This window comes from Cyphellophora attinorum (genome assembly GCF_001299255.1).
Source record: "Cyphellophora attinorum strain CBS 131958 chromosome Unknown Contig2, whole genome shotgun sequence".
Taxonomy (NCBI): Eukaryota; Fungi; Ascomycota; class Eurotiomycetes; order Chaetothyriales; family Cyphellophoraceae; genus Cyphellophora; species Cyphellophora attinorum.
Genome location: NW_017253230.1, coordinates 510,107 through 525,878, shown reverse-complemented (window position 1 = coordinate 525,878; position 15,772 = coordinate 510,107). Strand labels below are relative to the sequence as shown.

Genomic DNA, 15,772 nt, shown 5'->3' with positions numbered 1-15,772 from the left:
CCCCGCCTGCCGTGCGTAGGAAATATGACGGACTATGCTGGTCTTATTCTCTCAGTCTCTCTCTGTTCGTGATGATCTAAATGAGCGAGTAAAGGAAATCGCGGTGTCTCGCTTGCAATGCTAGTCGTGCTTGCTCCAGCCATGTCGCTATCGTACATCGTGCCACGCAGTCCGCTTCGACTTTTCGCCCGCGCATTCTACCAGCTATCGAAAACCCGATGTATACTGTATCGTAGCCTTTGTCAAGCTCAAAGCATTAGAAATGTCGTCTGCAATTTCAGCATGATCCCGAATCCCAATTTGTGCATTGCGCCGTATCTTCCATTATGAGCCAGTAGCCAAATCTCAAAGCAAGTCCCAGAAAGAAAATGATCCTGCGTTCTGCCAACCAATTTGCCCGCGCATTCAGCCAAACAACGTCGCTACACTTCAACATCAGCTCTAGAGAAGCGATGGATCTGTCCTCGGCCAGCTGGCGACGTTCAGACAGATGAGGAGGTAGTTGTGTGCCGGGGCGGATCATGATCCCAAGGAGAGACCTTGGAAACGCCCAGTCCAATCGTTGTGAGGCGACTGATTCGACTGTCGAGACCCTAGACCAGAGCGACTAGCTGCAAAGGCCTGCGCGTTCGGGTTCAGCATGCCATACGAAGGCTGATAGTACGACTCTCCGAAAGGATCCATCTGAGCATTACCGCCGAATGATGGCATTCCCAAGGAACCGCCAATGCTGGGTTGGAACGGCTGATAAGGCTGGGCCATGTAAGTGCCACGCAGTGGTTGATCGCCTTCGTATTGGCCATCGTATCCCATCGGACCTGGCTGGCGTCTAGTGTCGTACCCATGGCTGCGTCGTGCTCCTCCCTCGGTTCCCTGGAAGTGCTGAGCCGGTGGCGCAGGTGTCAAACCGAGAGACGACGTCGGAGTCTGGAACGAGGCTGGGTTGATGGCCGACATCCAGATACGAGTCTTGTAGACCTTGAAGAGATCTGTGACGAGGGAGTTGAAGTTGATGTACGAATCAGCGAAATAGAAGAACGTGAGCTTCTTCGAGTCCCTGCATTTATTTAGCGACCGTAAGGCGACGGCAAGGTTTGGACTCACAGTTGAAACTCAGCGTCCAGGATCTCCATATTAAGCCGATGCTCGGCAACTTTGTGTTGACAGACGCGCTTGGCTTTCGCTTCGTTACCTTCTTTCTCCTTGAGCGTCATAATTTCGTGGTTGGCTGCCAGACGTTTGATCATCCGGGGCTTGAGCTCGGCATGTGGTGCTTCGTGAGAAGAATGATGACTCGGAGGACCCATCCCTCCCACGGCACTGCCCTGCTTAGTGGGTAGCCCATTAGGATTGACCACGTTGGGACCACCATTGCGACTTTGCTTAGAGAACATCATCAGCCACTTGTAGTGCTCCTCAGCGTAATGTTCCTTATAGCGACGAGCTTCCTCCCAGGAAATATTGGTGTGTTGCACAGTGCCGAGGTCGATGCCACGGTCTGCGTCAACGATGACGAGGTCGCCGACCTGGATGTCGAGTCCGCTGCCCTCTTGGACATAGTACACGTCTGAGCGACTGCATTTGAAGTTGACAATGTGCAGAGGTTGCTGCATCGGAGGCATGTATGGGTAGCTATAGGGACTGGTAGGGCCGAATGATCGTACGTGTTCATCTGCTGCTCGTCTAGTGTTCTCGTCGGACGTGAAGTATGCTGCTTTGAATCGTTAGCGAAAGCTGTCAGGTCAGGGGCTGCTGGGAACTCACGATCGTCTCCATGCTTGACATCTTGCGCTACTTGCTGGTAGTAGTCGCCTTGTTCGTCGAGTTCTGCGTGGAGTCAGCAATCCACTGGCACCTGGGTAGGGGCTGCCATACCTTGTGAGCCCATTGAGGCTTGGCGAGCTGGAACTCCTGCCATAGAATGTCTGCGAGATTGTGGGCCTTCAGGAATAGCGCCAAAACCCAAATGAGTCTGCCACTTCGCGTTACGATTGTCGTCGAAGGCAGCGTTGTCGACTGCGGACTGTCGCTCGTATGGTGCCAGAGCTTGCTCACTGAGTCTGCGAGAAGTATTATCGCGTCTTGGTAGAAGTCCAGAACCAGATATGCTCTCCTGATCGTCGACGGCATCATCGTATTCTTCGGGCAAAGAGCCTTGTGTGCGGAACGAGGATCGCAAACCCATGGAAGGAGCTGTGGTAATAGCACTGGTTGAGAATGTCCGACTGCTGGCATGAGCTGCACGGAGCTGTGCATTCTCCCTTTCAAGCCTCTCAATTCTTTTAGCTTGTTGACTATTGGCACCGACGTTGTGATACTCTTCGCCATCTTCTTCATGTAAGCGATCGAGGCCTGTTGCATCGACAACGCCGAGGCCTGCTGTGCGGGATGTTCGACGCTGCAGCGATGGCATCTGGCCAGGCAGCCTATATCGTGACTGCTCGGCGCTAGCTACATTAGCATTCGCCATTGCTGATTCAAGCTGTCCGACAGAGTATGACTGAGATCGATATGTTTTAGGCGTGGGCTGAAGTGGGATGGCGAATGGAAGGCCGCCTTCTTGATTACTCGACATTACTTCCTGCAAACGAGAAGGTTCCTTTCGCGCATCTTGGCTGCTCCAGATGCTGCCCCATGGACCAGATCCGGATCCCGCATTCCAGCCGGTCGCAGATGATCCACTCATTGACATCCAAGTCGGCTGTTCACTTGCAGGTGTTCCTGGATTGGACGCGGTCGGACTGTAAGGCATGCTCCCTGAAGTCTTGCGGTTGAGAGTTGCATTCGCAGTGGGAACGTCGTTAAGCCACGAAGTGCGACGAGTAGGCTTTTGAACCTTAGGAGCCTGCGCTGCGGTCCGGTTAGGATCACCTTCGTCGTCGGAGGACGCCAGCGCCTCTGAATCAGGTGTAGACCTACGGATACCAGGATTCGACTTCTCGAACAGCATGGACGCGGAGGGTTGTTGAGAGCCGAAGTTGCCAAAAGCCGGCATCCCTGCTCGTGGCGTGTAGGCGCCTCTATTGGGAGTGCCACTCATCGAGGACTACACGATCGCCAGAGCGATCAGATGCAGAGGGAGAATAGCGAAGTGTCGTGCTGGTCCGTGAGGCTGAGATTGCTCGAAGAAGTGAGGGTAATGGCCAAGGCGTAGTTTGAAAAGTGAATGAAGTTGAAATCACGTGACGATTAGCCAGACAATCGACATGAACGACGGTGGCGTGCAATGCTCTTGTCTCCCACCATTCAGCGGTCCGTCAAGGTTGAGAGTCTTCAAGTAGTCGAGGATCCACGGCGCAATGTCGCCTCGTGCCTGAGGATCTGAACACCTGGTGCTAGGTCACGTGTCGTGGCCTGGCCGTTCTAATAACGACTCGAATGGTCGAAGTAAGTGAATGACCTTCGTCGTCGACGTATGCCGCGCCAGCGAAGCCGATTGAGTCGCGAACCTGCTTCGTTCGCGATCCCAGAGGGTGCAGGGCGGGTACATCAGTCGCTCCACACGCCAAAATTAAAGCAGGTCGGCGGTCCAGAAAACCTCGACACAGTACTCGAACAGCAATCGAATCCTTACTGCAGGCCGACCACACACCGTACCGATTCAGTTGAACTTCTATGCGGTCCCTTCGGTTTGGCAACGTCCCAGGCAATGCTGCACAATATGATACTGCTGTCCAGTGCGGCGAATGAAGCCCACAACGTAAAATTCAAAGCTCAGCCATCCCCGCTAGGTTCGTTGGCGGAAGTCTGCTTAACCCGACGCAACCGGACCAGAATGTTGACTGTCGAGTCCGCAGCCCCGGGACTTAAGAGCGAGCAGTTGATTTGACTTGCAAAGATGGAAAGGCGACGTCCCTCGAAACAGAAGAGGTTCTGAGAAGGTCTGACGACGAACTTGATCAGTCGGCGGCGTCCTAAGAGGGGTCAACCCAAGGCATGAAGCGCTTACACGAGCTTGGAATGGCGTAGAGGATGGTGGAGCGAGCCTCCCCAAACAATTGGACAAGTCCCTGGTTTAATTCTGTCACCTGTCCTTTTTTGCGGGGATGCGCTCGGGCACTCTGTGGAAAGACGAGGGTTTTGCTCAAAACTTGGGTGGCGTTGTGGACGCTGGAGATGGCCCTCCGTGCCTAAGCATTGCCCTACAGCTGCTTTGGGATAGGCGAGACAAGCAATATGCCAGACACCCACAAACCCTTGCTTGCGGGCTTGGCTGTTGCATGTGGTTTATTGGCTACAACCGAAGATCAAGCAGCTGCACTTAGCGAGCATAGCATCTGTATGCTCTGGGAGGCTCGAAGCAAGCGATAGCGGCGACCAATTGCCACCGAGCATGCTGCAGCCTCAAGCTGCACGCGGGTATTAGGAGCGTCCTCGAGCCTTCTTGGGATGAGGTCGCACCACATCTACAGCCCCGTCTAGAACAGCACCCAGAGCGCCTGGGTCGACACTTTGGAGGCAATGCGTGCAGATCGTTCAGAGACATGTTCTGTGTGGAACGCAACAGATCTTGGACCCCATGACCACGCGAGCTGTCCAGACTGTTGGAATTGCCAAATTATGGCACAAACGTGTACCCAGGCTTGAGTGTGCGTGGTCTTGCATACGACATAGCTGCTAGTGGAACGAAGCTGCATGCGACTACCCGGCCAAAGCGGGATGCTATGGATATTGTTGACGTGAGTGGGCCGGAACTTCGAGGATCGAGATCTTCCGTATCAGCCGGAATCTGCGAACAGATGATCTGCACGGGCTTGCTCTGCTTGACCCTCCTGCGAATTGGCCGTTTGATCGGATGAAACGATCAACACAACCAGGGCGGCCTCTGCCGTGACCACTGCAAATGATTCAGAAGCACAAAGTGCCCCAATGTCCTCCGTTCTCACACCGGGGTTGGACCACCCAGAGCAGGCTTCCCCGCAGAAGCGCAGAAGCAGATGCATTTCGACCAGGAGGGCCACCAAACCATGCAGCACAATTGCAATGGGAACCGTGACAAGAACATTTCTGGCAATACCCAGTAGCCACATTTCGAGAGCATACAAGTGCGTCGCATGCGCGAGTGTGGCCAGCCAGAGCAGGGTTCTCTGCGGTCAGACCCGATTACAAGGCGGCGTCTAAGCTGCCTTTGCCCACAGTCGAGGGTGCCGCGTCGGGGCCTTTTTGCAATCGCAGCTTCTCTTCGAAGCGCTCAAACTCTTTGAGGGCAATCTCTTCTTCCTCGTCAAGAACTTGGTTGACTCCTTTCACTTCCTCAATCTAGCACAAATATTAGCATGTAATGCGGAGGTTGGTGGAAAGACTGACATAATGCATCAACATGGACTCGATGCCGTTTTTCAGTGTCACGGTCGAAGAGTCGCAGGTTCGACATGCTCCTCGCAGCTTGAGACTGACTGTACCGGTCTCTGCGTCAAAGCCACGGAAATCAATGTCACCACCGTCCTCTTGGATTGATGGACGGATTCTGGTTTCTAGCAGCTCTTTGATCATGGCGACCACCTCATCATCATCATCATTGGCCGCCAGGCTATCTTCTTCAATAGCTTGGCCATCAACAGAGTCGCCTCTTTGCGCCGCTGAGACCATTGGTTCTCCCGTCGTCACCGCTTCTGTGATCAGACTGAAGACCTCAGGCTTGATGTGAGCCCAGTGGACGTCCCCTGCCTTTGTGACAGTGATGAAATCTGGGCCATAGAACACCGACGACACGCCGTCAACACTGAGCAGCCGGGAGGCGAGCTGTGAGGGATGCGGAGGAGCGAGGGTTGCTCGTGGTGAGGTATACTCGACAAATGGGGAGGGAAAGTCCTGCGGGAGTACTTCCACGTTCGGCATGAACTTCAGAGCGTCCGCGTTGGGCGTCTCCTGTGTTTGAATGAAGATCGATCGCACTGAGGCAAGACTCGGCAATGCGTTCGATACGCGGTTCTGGTGACAGCGATCGAGCGTAGGCCGGTGGCGACCTTGTGAAGCTGTTATCGCAGGCAATCGTGCACTGCTGTGTAGTCTTTTTTCATGCTTGATGGCCTGCCTCAAACCAGGTGAAGGTCTCGCTGGTGGCACTGCTGTTCTAAGAGCCCGTCCAAAAGCACGAGGCACATTACTGTTCATTGTGGCACAAGCCGGCCGGGCGGGCTTGAAGGCAACCACCAGACTGTTACTCTGCGGTGGCAGGAAGATGAATAATAGTTTGACAGATGCTTCACAGAAGCTTGAAGAGGAGTCTGTAACGATGACAAGTTGTAAGGACTTCAGGAGCCTTTGTAATGAGGATTGAAAGTGGTAAGAGACGTTATGAAGGCGATTGCGCTGCGTCATTTCTCCAGACTCAGCACCTACGGTGGCATTTATAAGACAGTAGTGCAATGGTCTTTTCAAGTCCACGTACTCAGAAGCAGATGCACTTCTTCAGCCATTATTATTATTGTCCATGAACACGTTCAGTCGCAGACACGATGTCCAATGACACATGTGCGGTATGCGAAGCATCCGTCTCCAAGTACAAATGTAGGGACTGTACGGTTCGAAGGTAGGTTATCATTACTACAATTTCATTGTCTACATTCGTTAATACATGTCGTTCATATAGCTGCTCATTGACTTGCTTCAAATCTCACCAAGCACTCTGTCGAGGCAAAAGTCCGGAGAGCATGGCTGAAAGCGCGCAAGTCCAACCATTGCCACCAATAGCCACACCCCCAAAGAGCCTCAACCAAGAAGCAACAGAACTGTTCCAGCGTTACCCAGACCTTCGAGCAAAGCTCAAGAAGATCTACGAAGAGACGCTGGATCCGTCGACCCGGGGCGACGTTGGTGGTAGACCAAGAAATCCTCGATTTGAGCCCAGATGGTCCGAGCAGAAAGGATTCGATCTGGGCTTGGCAGTACTGAAAGCAAAGCTCGAATCTGAAGTGGTGGACACGGAGGATCTGGAGGCTTTCATCGCTTGGGTGAACTCGACCGTCTGACGGCTAGTCGAAATCGAAGTGCGATTGCGACACTCCTGCCAATGGTAGCCCAGTCGGCAAAGGTGGCACTTCTGGCATCTTTTCTTTGCTGTGCCGCAATGACATGGTCACACGCCTTGCCAGACTTGGTCTTCTCTTGTGACCAAAGGCATGTTGTTTGTCTGGAGGCTTCTTGTCCGCTTGTGAGGGATCGTCGTCCAAATAGAGATCCAGCAGCCTGTCGACGGGACTTTTGCGAAAGTATTCGATTATACTCTTACGGCGCCGCAATTGGGCTTGCTCAGGGCTATGCGGATCCTCTGTGGCATCGGGTTCTGCTCGAGAGCTTTGTCTTTTGTGCGTGTGCCGCGGCACGGCAGACTCGACCTCATTTTCGAGTTCTCTGATCAAGTCGGAATTGGTGCGACCTCCATACCGATGGTGTATCAGCGGTTCGGCGCCCCCACTTAAGCTCATCATCTCCAGCTCTCGCCGTATCTGGTCCTCGGTCGGCGCGAAGACCGAGATCGGCGTTGTCGGCGTTAGGCTCGGGACGGACGTCGTGGTCGAATTTGAGGGCGACAAACCAGGCAGCGGCGGCAGATCATGCTCCGTGAGCCCAGTCGTGGGATGGGAGACAATGACGGTGTTCCTGTTTGCTTTCTTGGTTTCAGAAATCGTCATGTGCCGGCGGTGCTTCTTCTGGTATGTTTGCCGACTTGGATCCTGGTTGAGGAACGCTAAGGGTTCTGTTAGAGGAGGCCATGGTGACATCTCAACCAGTTGTTCCTTCGTCGGCGCTCGCAGCGGATGAGGACGGTCCATCCAGCAGAACTGCCTTTCTGTGGCCGGCGAACGGCAACAGCGGGCCCTCGACTGAAGTCTTGATCCAGGCTCAGACTTCTATTGCTGGAAACGTTTTGTGCCAACGATGAAGACCGTGGTGGCCTGTCCGACATTGCTGGGGACAGAGGATATGCTTCATCTTCTGCCTCCTCATACGCTTCTACCAGATCGAGGTTGAATGCTTCTATCGGGGGTACAGGGTCACCGTCTACCGACTTTGAGCTCTTGCGCCGTTCCCAAAGCCTCGGTCCTGGCACTGCAGAGTCTATAGCAAGCCATGATGTGTAGTTTGACAGGTCAGGAATGATGTCGCTGGTCCTGTTGGGTCTCGATGTTCGGTGCCGGACAGGTGAATCCGGCACACCAGCAGCATGAGATATGCGCTGGGGATGTCAGCCAACACCATCATATCACGCGATTGCTATGACTTACTCTGCTGGATCTGTTACTGGAATAGATGGAGGACATTTACGAGACTGTCATGCCGCTGTGTAGCCAACGCGTTGCAAAGAGCACATGAGGATTCAAGATGCGTCTTCTCTGCAGTGCCGTGTTTAGGGGAACACATCATCGCGACTTTGGCAGGCTGAAGCTTGACTATATTGAAAACTTAATGACCACGTTTTCCGCTAACTTTGGCACCTTTGACAAGTCAGATGGACGGTGGTTCAGATGGCGGGGCGCAAACCTAGGCCAGAAGTCGTCTGGATGGTGCTTCTAGGTTCAAATGCGTGCCCAAAAGGGAACGAGTGGCAACACTATAAGGCTAATCACAGCCGTGTCCGGCGATAGTGGCTTGTAAGATTTTGGGCAGGGCACGTGCCAAGACTGACATTTACCAAAATGACTACGCATTGACATTGTAATGTTGACGCATGCTGGCGAAATTGACAGCCGTAGTTATCCCACCAATAACATTTTATAGGGTATTACTAAGCACAGAATCTGGGATTTTAGGTACAAAATCCCAGAAAAATTTGGCCTGGCCTCCGGCCAGGCTACCAAAATTAGGCACCCCTCCAGTCCCCCTTCTCGGGTATATTACGGGTCAGAAGGCCGTGAAAATGACTGCTCCGTTTGTATAGCGCAGCACAATCTGACGCATGCGTCATTTAACCCCAAGTGCGCCCTGATTTTGGGAGTCTGGGACGCGAGATGGGGTGAGACTACTGAAAGACGTCAGTTCTCAAACCCGTGGGTACGGTATCCATAGATGAAGAACTCCTGGTGGCCTCGTACATGATTCAACATCGGCAGAGGTAATTCTGCTCTCCCCTCTCATAGAAGATAACCCATCGCCGCAGCAAGTCCTAGCTATTACCGATTTCTCGAGGATACAGACGCGGTAGTCTCGCGTCTGGTGCTTTTTGGTTCCTGAATAGATCTCATTTCGATAGGCTTGAGGTGGCTTGATCGGAGAAAACCTCACCAACGGATTGGCCGAGACACAGGCTTGACACCGACTGACGGCTCAGGTCTGGAGCGCGCTGCGGCTTCCGCTGAAATTGGTCATGGTCTGAAGACGCAATTATTTCAATTCATCAGAGGTAGTCTGATAGATCGTGCGTTGCTATGAAGTACCGATTGCTCGGCATATCTTATCGTAGTGGTTCAGAACGTGGTACCCCTGCCCCTCCTATCAGGACTACGCGGAGATGCTTGTTCCAGCACGATTCTCGAACTCCTGGTCGCTCGAACATGGTAACATTGGGCAATGAACCTCAATAGGCAGGTCGGAGTGTTCGTTGATGCTACATCTCGACGCTTGCGCGGCGCAATCGATGTGCCGCGAGCTTGAATGCGACGGGGGTAGCCGCTGAGAATTTCTATCCTGTGCTCAGGCGAGATGCAGGTATATGCCAGCCCAAAATCGCCTTGCAGATGCTTCGATCGAGCTATGCCCTTCTCTGCAGGTACGGATCCTTTGCTCGAACACACCTGTATGTAGCCGGTCCACTAGAATCACGGCTCTCGTCCCCGTCGGTTTGAACGTGGAACTTGAACGTGATCCGTTGATGCAACTTACGTCAGATTGTGTAGCTACCCAGGCCAGCGGCGTCTCTCACCCTCTATAAACCTACGAGAGCATTCCAGGTCCATGAACATTTATTCATGGGACGGCGTTTCAGAGAGCCTACCTCACGTGCTGCAAGGTCTCGATTCTAAGACAAGTACCTCGGGTGCTTCGTGTTCGAAGCTGCAATCGACGGCAGATAATTCGCAAAGTCAAAAAGATACCTCCGGCTTCTAAGCAATCTATATGCACAGTAGCTGCGAGGTGATGCGAGCTCGCAGGTTTATTGAGCTATGAGTCGCTGATACCAGATTCTCCTTGATCCATTTGGTAGTAAAGCAGAGCTTGACGAGCCGTCCGGGGGGATCAAGCCGCGCAGGACGGCCTGCAGGATGCCTGCACTTCACAGGCGGGTCTTGCTCTTTTGGCGATGCTGGAATCCATTACCGTTGCATTCGAGCCAAACAGAAGGCAGTGAGCTACTGCATCACGCCTTCTGGCTCGTTCGTAAGCCGCTGGTCAGTGACGGCCTCATCGTCACGGCACCTACGATACGCTACTGCTAGCTCGTGCTGAAGCTATAGCAAACAGCATCACAAAGGTCGCAGATGTCGGCAACAGAAAAAAGCACGAGAGATTCCGTACAGACGGCCTTGTGGCTCGGTAGCCGTGACATGTGCTTGGCTCGTGGGCATCTTTGGCCACGAATCCCCTGCTCGTAGAGCTCGTCTTCTGGCCCCAAGGGTCGTCCAATCTCTTTCTCCGCCTCGAGCTTGGGTTTTGTCTGGGCCGCAAACTGCACCGTGAGCCACAACCGTGACTCGCTGGGCAAAGAATCTCAGAACTCGGAAGAGTCCACAATTTTCTTTTTCAATTCCAACGTCTCTTGTTCATCAACCTAAGATCTGCACTATATTTCTTTTCCAAACACGACACTTATCATCGCATTTACGGACGAATCAATGCTGCTCGTTGCCTTGCAAGCTGTGTAGAGAACCCTTGATTGGGCAATCTCTTGTACCTGGGAACTTTGGCTGCCTGGAAAACGTGGCCGGCCCCGTGAGGATATCCACATTGCGATACAGAGCTCACCTCAAGCCTGAACACAAAGTCTGCCATTGTCCAGCAAAGATTACAACGCCATCATGACTGACGCCATGCCATTTATTTGAAGATTTTGTGCTTGATGCATTATGGATTCGCGCAGCAAAAAGTCACGATCACTCGCAATCGACGATAAATCGCCGCCCCCGACTGGGAAGCGACCTGGTATCGGTGACCGACATAATTCAGCTCCGGCAGTGAAGCCCAGGCGCGAAAGTCAGACAAAGCGAGCTTCTACCAGCACAAAAGCTTCGGAATCGAGCAGGCGCGCCTCAAAAAGCAGTCAGAAGGATGAGGTCAAGCCTCGTGCTGCTGGCCAGCGTTTCTCTGAACCGCCGCCCAGGCTTGAAGGCCGGTCCAAATTGTCATCCGTGAGTTAGGCCGCTTCTATGCTGCGACAGCTCCTAATCCCGTACAGACGAAAGAGGGCGATGAGATACCGACTATCAGCTTCGCAATTCTGGGCGCAAATGGGGTAGGAAAGAGCAACTTCGCCCTCAATGCTCTTGACCAGAGAAAACTGCCAGAGACACCTTTGGTCACGAGTAAAGTGTCGCTTGCGAAACAGCTCTATCGTGTGCAATTGTTCGAGCTCGGGTTCAACGACATCGATTTTGCGGGCGGAAAGCGCATCGCTTGGCCAAAGACTGTCAAGGGCTTGATCGTGCCTACCTTCCAAGGTGTTTTCTGCCTGTACGACGTCACAGATGCAAGCAGCAAGGACAATGTACCTCCAGTGTTGGGTAAGACTATTCCGTGATCGTAAAAATGTTTACTAAGCCCCAAAAAGCCGCGTTGTCCATGTCGGATATACCTTGCATGTTGGTGGCATGCAAGGCAGAGGCGCCCGACGATCAGCGTGAAATCCCGCCACACTTTCACGATCAGGTCAAGCGATCATTTTCAACGATACTCGTGCAGGAAACGAGCAAGAAGGAGCCGGAAACGCAAAAGCGATGCCTGTCCAACATGCTTCACAGTGTTTTCGCCAGAAATCGAGGTATGTACTACCAGTGACCAATAGCCCTTCTTGCTGCGGCATGATCACCAGAAAATGTGTCTCTGGAGAGCAGATCTCGGACTTGGCTCGGAATTGCTCTAACCATGTCTAGGTGTTCACAAATCCGCAGATTACCGCGCAAGATCTCATTCGGAAGCAACAGCCGTGCCGCATATCGCAGGGTCTCGCGATACATCACCGTCCAAGTCGAGAAGCCGAAGTCGGTCACATTCACGGCTGCGAACATCGAAGTCCAAAGACCTTATCCTAAATATGGCTGCCCGACCGCCTGTAATTGAGTCGGGAGACGAAGGCGGGGAAGATGATGGCGAACCGAATGAAGACTCTGACTCTGGCAGTGATCTTGAAATGGCCCAGAAGATGAAATCGAAGTCGAAGCTCAAAGTCGACACAAGCAACGTGCCGCGACCACAGTCACGCCCGATGGAGCCCCACACTCCAGAGTCCGATGATGATGACAGTGGCGGGCAGAAGACGGGAAATCCGAAATCGTTCGTACCAGAGACGCCCGAATCGTACTACGTCAAATCATCAGTATTGCGACCTCCTTCGTCTGAAGTACCCAATGGAGCGGGAGTGCAGACATTCCTGGACATGGACGAAGAATCGCACGACGACACGAATCCAACGACGGAATCTGCCAGACAGGCGATGCAATCCATTTCAGTCGAAGAGACCACGCCTGGCGAGACAGGTGTCCCATTCTACGACCTCGTGGAGCGACTGCTAACCCTGCCATCGTCGAAACACGACTCAAAGTTCGTGCCCTCATTTCTATGCCTATACCGACTTTTCGCAACGCCAAGACAGCTTCTAGTAGCAGTGATTGACCGCTTCGTGAAGACCGAGAAAGGCGACCTCGCACGCTTCGCCAAGGTCGCAGAGATGCTTCGTTATCTCCAAGTCCTCGGGCAGTGGACAGCTCAGTATCCCGGCGACTTCGCCTCCTCCCAAGTCAGGGACATTGCAACGACCTTTGTTCAGTCGCTCGAAAAGTCCCGCGAGTTCTCCCACGCAGCCCGCGAAATCAGCAACAACCTCACGACCCAAATACCAGACGATGACGTCGACTGGGCATACGACGATGCGCCAGACTCCGCCGTCAGCAAAGACAGCGGCTCATCGTTTCACAAAAAGACACCGACCTCCTCATCTACCTCGATCCCCTCTTCTATGACCGACACCTCCAAATCCACGTCCACCAGCAACGAAGACATCCGCTCCACGTCTACCATGAAGCCGGTCTCACCTTCCGTGTCCCAACTACTTCGCGGCAGCAACAGCAGCCAAACGCTCCTCAACATCGCCGCCCTCGAAGAAGCGCGTGAGCAAGCCCGCGGTTTGTGTCCCAACCCGAAGATCAAACTCAGCAAACTCCAATGGCACCAATTCATGGAGACTCCAATTGAAGACATCGCGCGTGAGATCACACGCATCGACTGGACCATGTACTCATCCATTCGGCCCAGAGATTACGTGCGGCACGTCACCCTCTCCGAGTCCCGACGCCGCAAAGCCAGCGTTAGCACCGGCAGCAGCCCTGGGCGCAACGACAACATCCTCGTAATGGTTCGACAGTTCAATCACTTAGCCATCTTCGTCTCCGGCATGATTCTACTCCGAGATAAGCCCAAACATCGCGCGAAAGCCGTCGAGAAATTCATGCAGCTCGCCTGGAAAGTCCGTGGGCTCAACAACTATAACTCCCTTGGCGCGATCGTGGCTGGGATTACGGGCCACGAAATCTCAAGGCTTAGCGCCACGCACGCACTAGTGCCGGATGAGGTGCGCAAACAGTTCATGCGGTTGACGATTTTAATGGGCATCTCGCGAAGTTACGCGGCGTACCGCATGGCTTGGGACAACAGTTTCCAGGAGAGAATCCCGTTCATCCCGCTGTTGCGGCAAGATCTGACAATGGCGGCGGCGGCGAATGCGACGTTTGTTGGTGGTGGTCAACAGCAGAATGTGAACTGGAAGAAGTTCGAGATCATGGGAGAGGCGATTGTTGGGGTGCAGCGGAGTTTGGAGATGGCGTATGGCTTTGGACCGAAGACGGCGAGGAGCGAGGAGATCGCGAGGCTTATCTTGGATACTAAGATATTGGGTGAGAGTGAGGTGAGTTTCTGGCCCCTATCATCGTTCAGAAGCTGGCACTTCTGGTCCTTCTTTCTTGACGACTTCTTTACTGACCATATAAATAGGACTCGGCGGATCCAAGAAGCGAGCTGTATGAACGAAGTGTGCAGGTTGAGCCGACCAATCAGAGCGGAAGTGGAGACTCGAGGGCGAGGAGGCTGTGGATGGGGCGATGATGAAAGGCGAAGTATGCGTGGAAAGCAAATCAACACCGAATCTTTAAGCAAGCCTTCACCAAGAGACGGACTGCACGAGCAGGCACGCGGACGACATACACGAACGAAACAATTAAAGCGAGCGAGGTTTTCAACCAGAGAGAGCATGGATTCGAAGCGACACGGACATCCATGAAGGCCACCAGATGTTCTGAGGAGGACCAGAGGGACAAAAAGGAGGTACGCGGAATGATGAAGTTATGAATGAAATGGATAGATGGAAAAAAGAACTGGAAGATCGCATATTATGAAGTACATACTTACATCTACGACGGAAACGAGGAGGCGAAGGAGCGAGCATTGTGGTGCGTTGCATACTCGGCAAGGCGAATGGAGCTTCACTTCGATACGGTGCTGGTGCTGGTGCCACATAGCATGGAATGAGTACGGGGCGCAACTGCTCTTCAACACTGGATGCTGTGCTTCTGCTGTCGTACAATTGACTCTCCTTGTTGTGGACCTTCCCTCTGAGCGGTTTTGCATGTCATTGCCAGTAAATTTCACTGATCATCGCCAATGAGGCCAAGAGGCCCGACTACGAGCACCGCCGACCTCGACATCGGTCTCAACCCCAGCGCAGAGCCTCAAAGCCAAAGCTCCCTTCAATCTTCCCCCGTCCAATACTCGAGCTCAGGGGCCGAATCTACGATGACTGCCATCTACCTCAGCCCTACCCCTACCCAAACCTTCCCAATCCTGAAGGATCGAGTCTGGGGCCGTAAACGCCAAGACCCACTTTAGTCAGGGCAGTGAACCGTAGGGCGAACTCTATCCTAGCCTGAAGAGGAGATATAGATATTGAGGCAATGCTAGTGGTGTCTCATCAGAAGGACCAACGGCTTCTCAGGGTCACGTAAGTCGGTTGGGGATAGAGAGCCAGTGCTGTCGAAGGGGCGAAGGTCGGGAGGTATAAGTACCCTCTTGCACAACCATGGAGGTGAAGAAACTGATTAATTTCATCCACATCGGACTTTCGAGCTCAGCACGAAGCTCTCCTGACATCTGGCATTGCGTCTAAACGCCTGTTGCGATACTACCAGGCCCACCTGTTCTCTCGGACCAAGCTTACCTCAACCTCACTGTTTCACCATGAAATACTCAACAACAGCCATCCTCGCCCTCTTCACCGCCTCTGCTGTGGCACAAACGACCATCGGCGACAACCAGACCATTGACCTGACCCACTCGACCAGCATCAACGACGAAACGCCGACGGCGACCGCAAGCGATGCAGCGGCAAACACGAAGAACGCTGCTATGGTGTTGAAGAAGACTATGGTGCAGGATGTGATCAAGGTGGTGGTCGTGGGCGTTGCTGCGGCTGGGCTGGCGGCTGCTGGTGTGTAGATCGGTCAGGGCATAGGAGTATCGATAATGGGGCGAGAGGTGTAGGGAGTAGTGAAGCCATCTGTACCAGTGACTTATTCAGTCGACCGTATGCACAGTCAGCAGCGCATTTGAATTCTGCAACAAATAGTGAATG

The 15,772-nt window shown here is 53.3% G+C and overlaps 4 protein-coding genes across 4 annotated transcripts; 1 reads left to right on the top strand and 3 right to left on the bottom strand.

Moving 5' to 3' along the window:
• Positions 1–519: 519 nt before the first annotated feature.
• AB675_2496 (uncharacterized protein) lies at positions 520–2,995 on the bottom strand (the record flags this gene model as incomplete). Its single annotated transcript, XM_018142470.1, has 4 exons — positions 520–1,057; positions 1,105–1,714; positions 1,765–1,827; positions 1,876–2,995. 4 exons carry the CDS (start codon positions 2,993–2,995, stop codon positions 520–522), a joined length of 2,331 nt encoding a protein of 776 aa, XP_018004858.1.
• A 2,108-nt stretch (positions 2,996–5,103) lies between these two features.
• On the bottom strand, positions 5,104–6,114 carry AB675_2495 (NifU-like protein; the record flags this gene model as incomplete). The annotated part of the gene is made up of 2 exons (XM_018142469.1): positions 5,104–5,259; positions 5,308–6,114. The coding sequence occupies 2 exons, from the start codon at positions 6,112–6,114 to the stop codon at positions 5,104–5,106; spliced, it is 963 nt and encodes a 320-aa protein (XP_018004818.1).
• An 860-nt stretch (positions 6,115–6,974) lies between these two features.
• On the bottom strand, positions 6,975–8,264 carry AB675_2494 (uncharacterized protein; the record flags this gene model as incomplete). Its single annotated transcript, XM_018142468.1, has 3 exons — positions 6,975–7,690; positions 7,786–8,179; positions 8,229–8,264. The coding sequence occupies 3 exons, from the start codon at positions 8,262–8,264 to the stop codon at positions 6,975–6,977; spliced, it is 1,146 nt and encodes a 381-aa protein (XP_018004918.1).
• A 2,739-nt stretch (positions 8,265–11,003) lies between these two features.
• AB675_2493 (Ras guanine nucleotide exchange factor K) lies at positions 11,004–14,250 on the top strand (the record flags this gene model as incomplete). Its single annotated transcript, XM_018142467.1, has 5 exons — positions 11,004–11,285; positions 11,333–11,657; positions 11,705–11,914; positions 12,027–14,053; positions 14,140–14,250. The coding sequence occupies 5 exons, from the start codon at positions 11,004–11,006 to the stop codon at positions 14,248–14,250; spliced, it is 2,955 nt and encodes a 984-aa protein (XP_018005232.1).
• Positions 14,251–15,772: the final 1,522 nt, after the last annotated feature.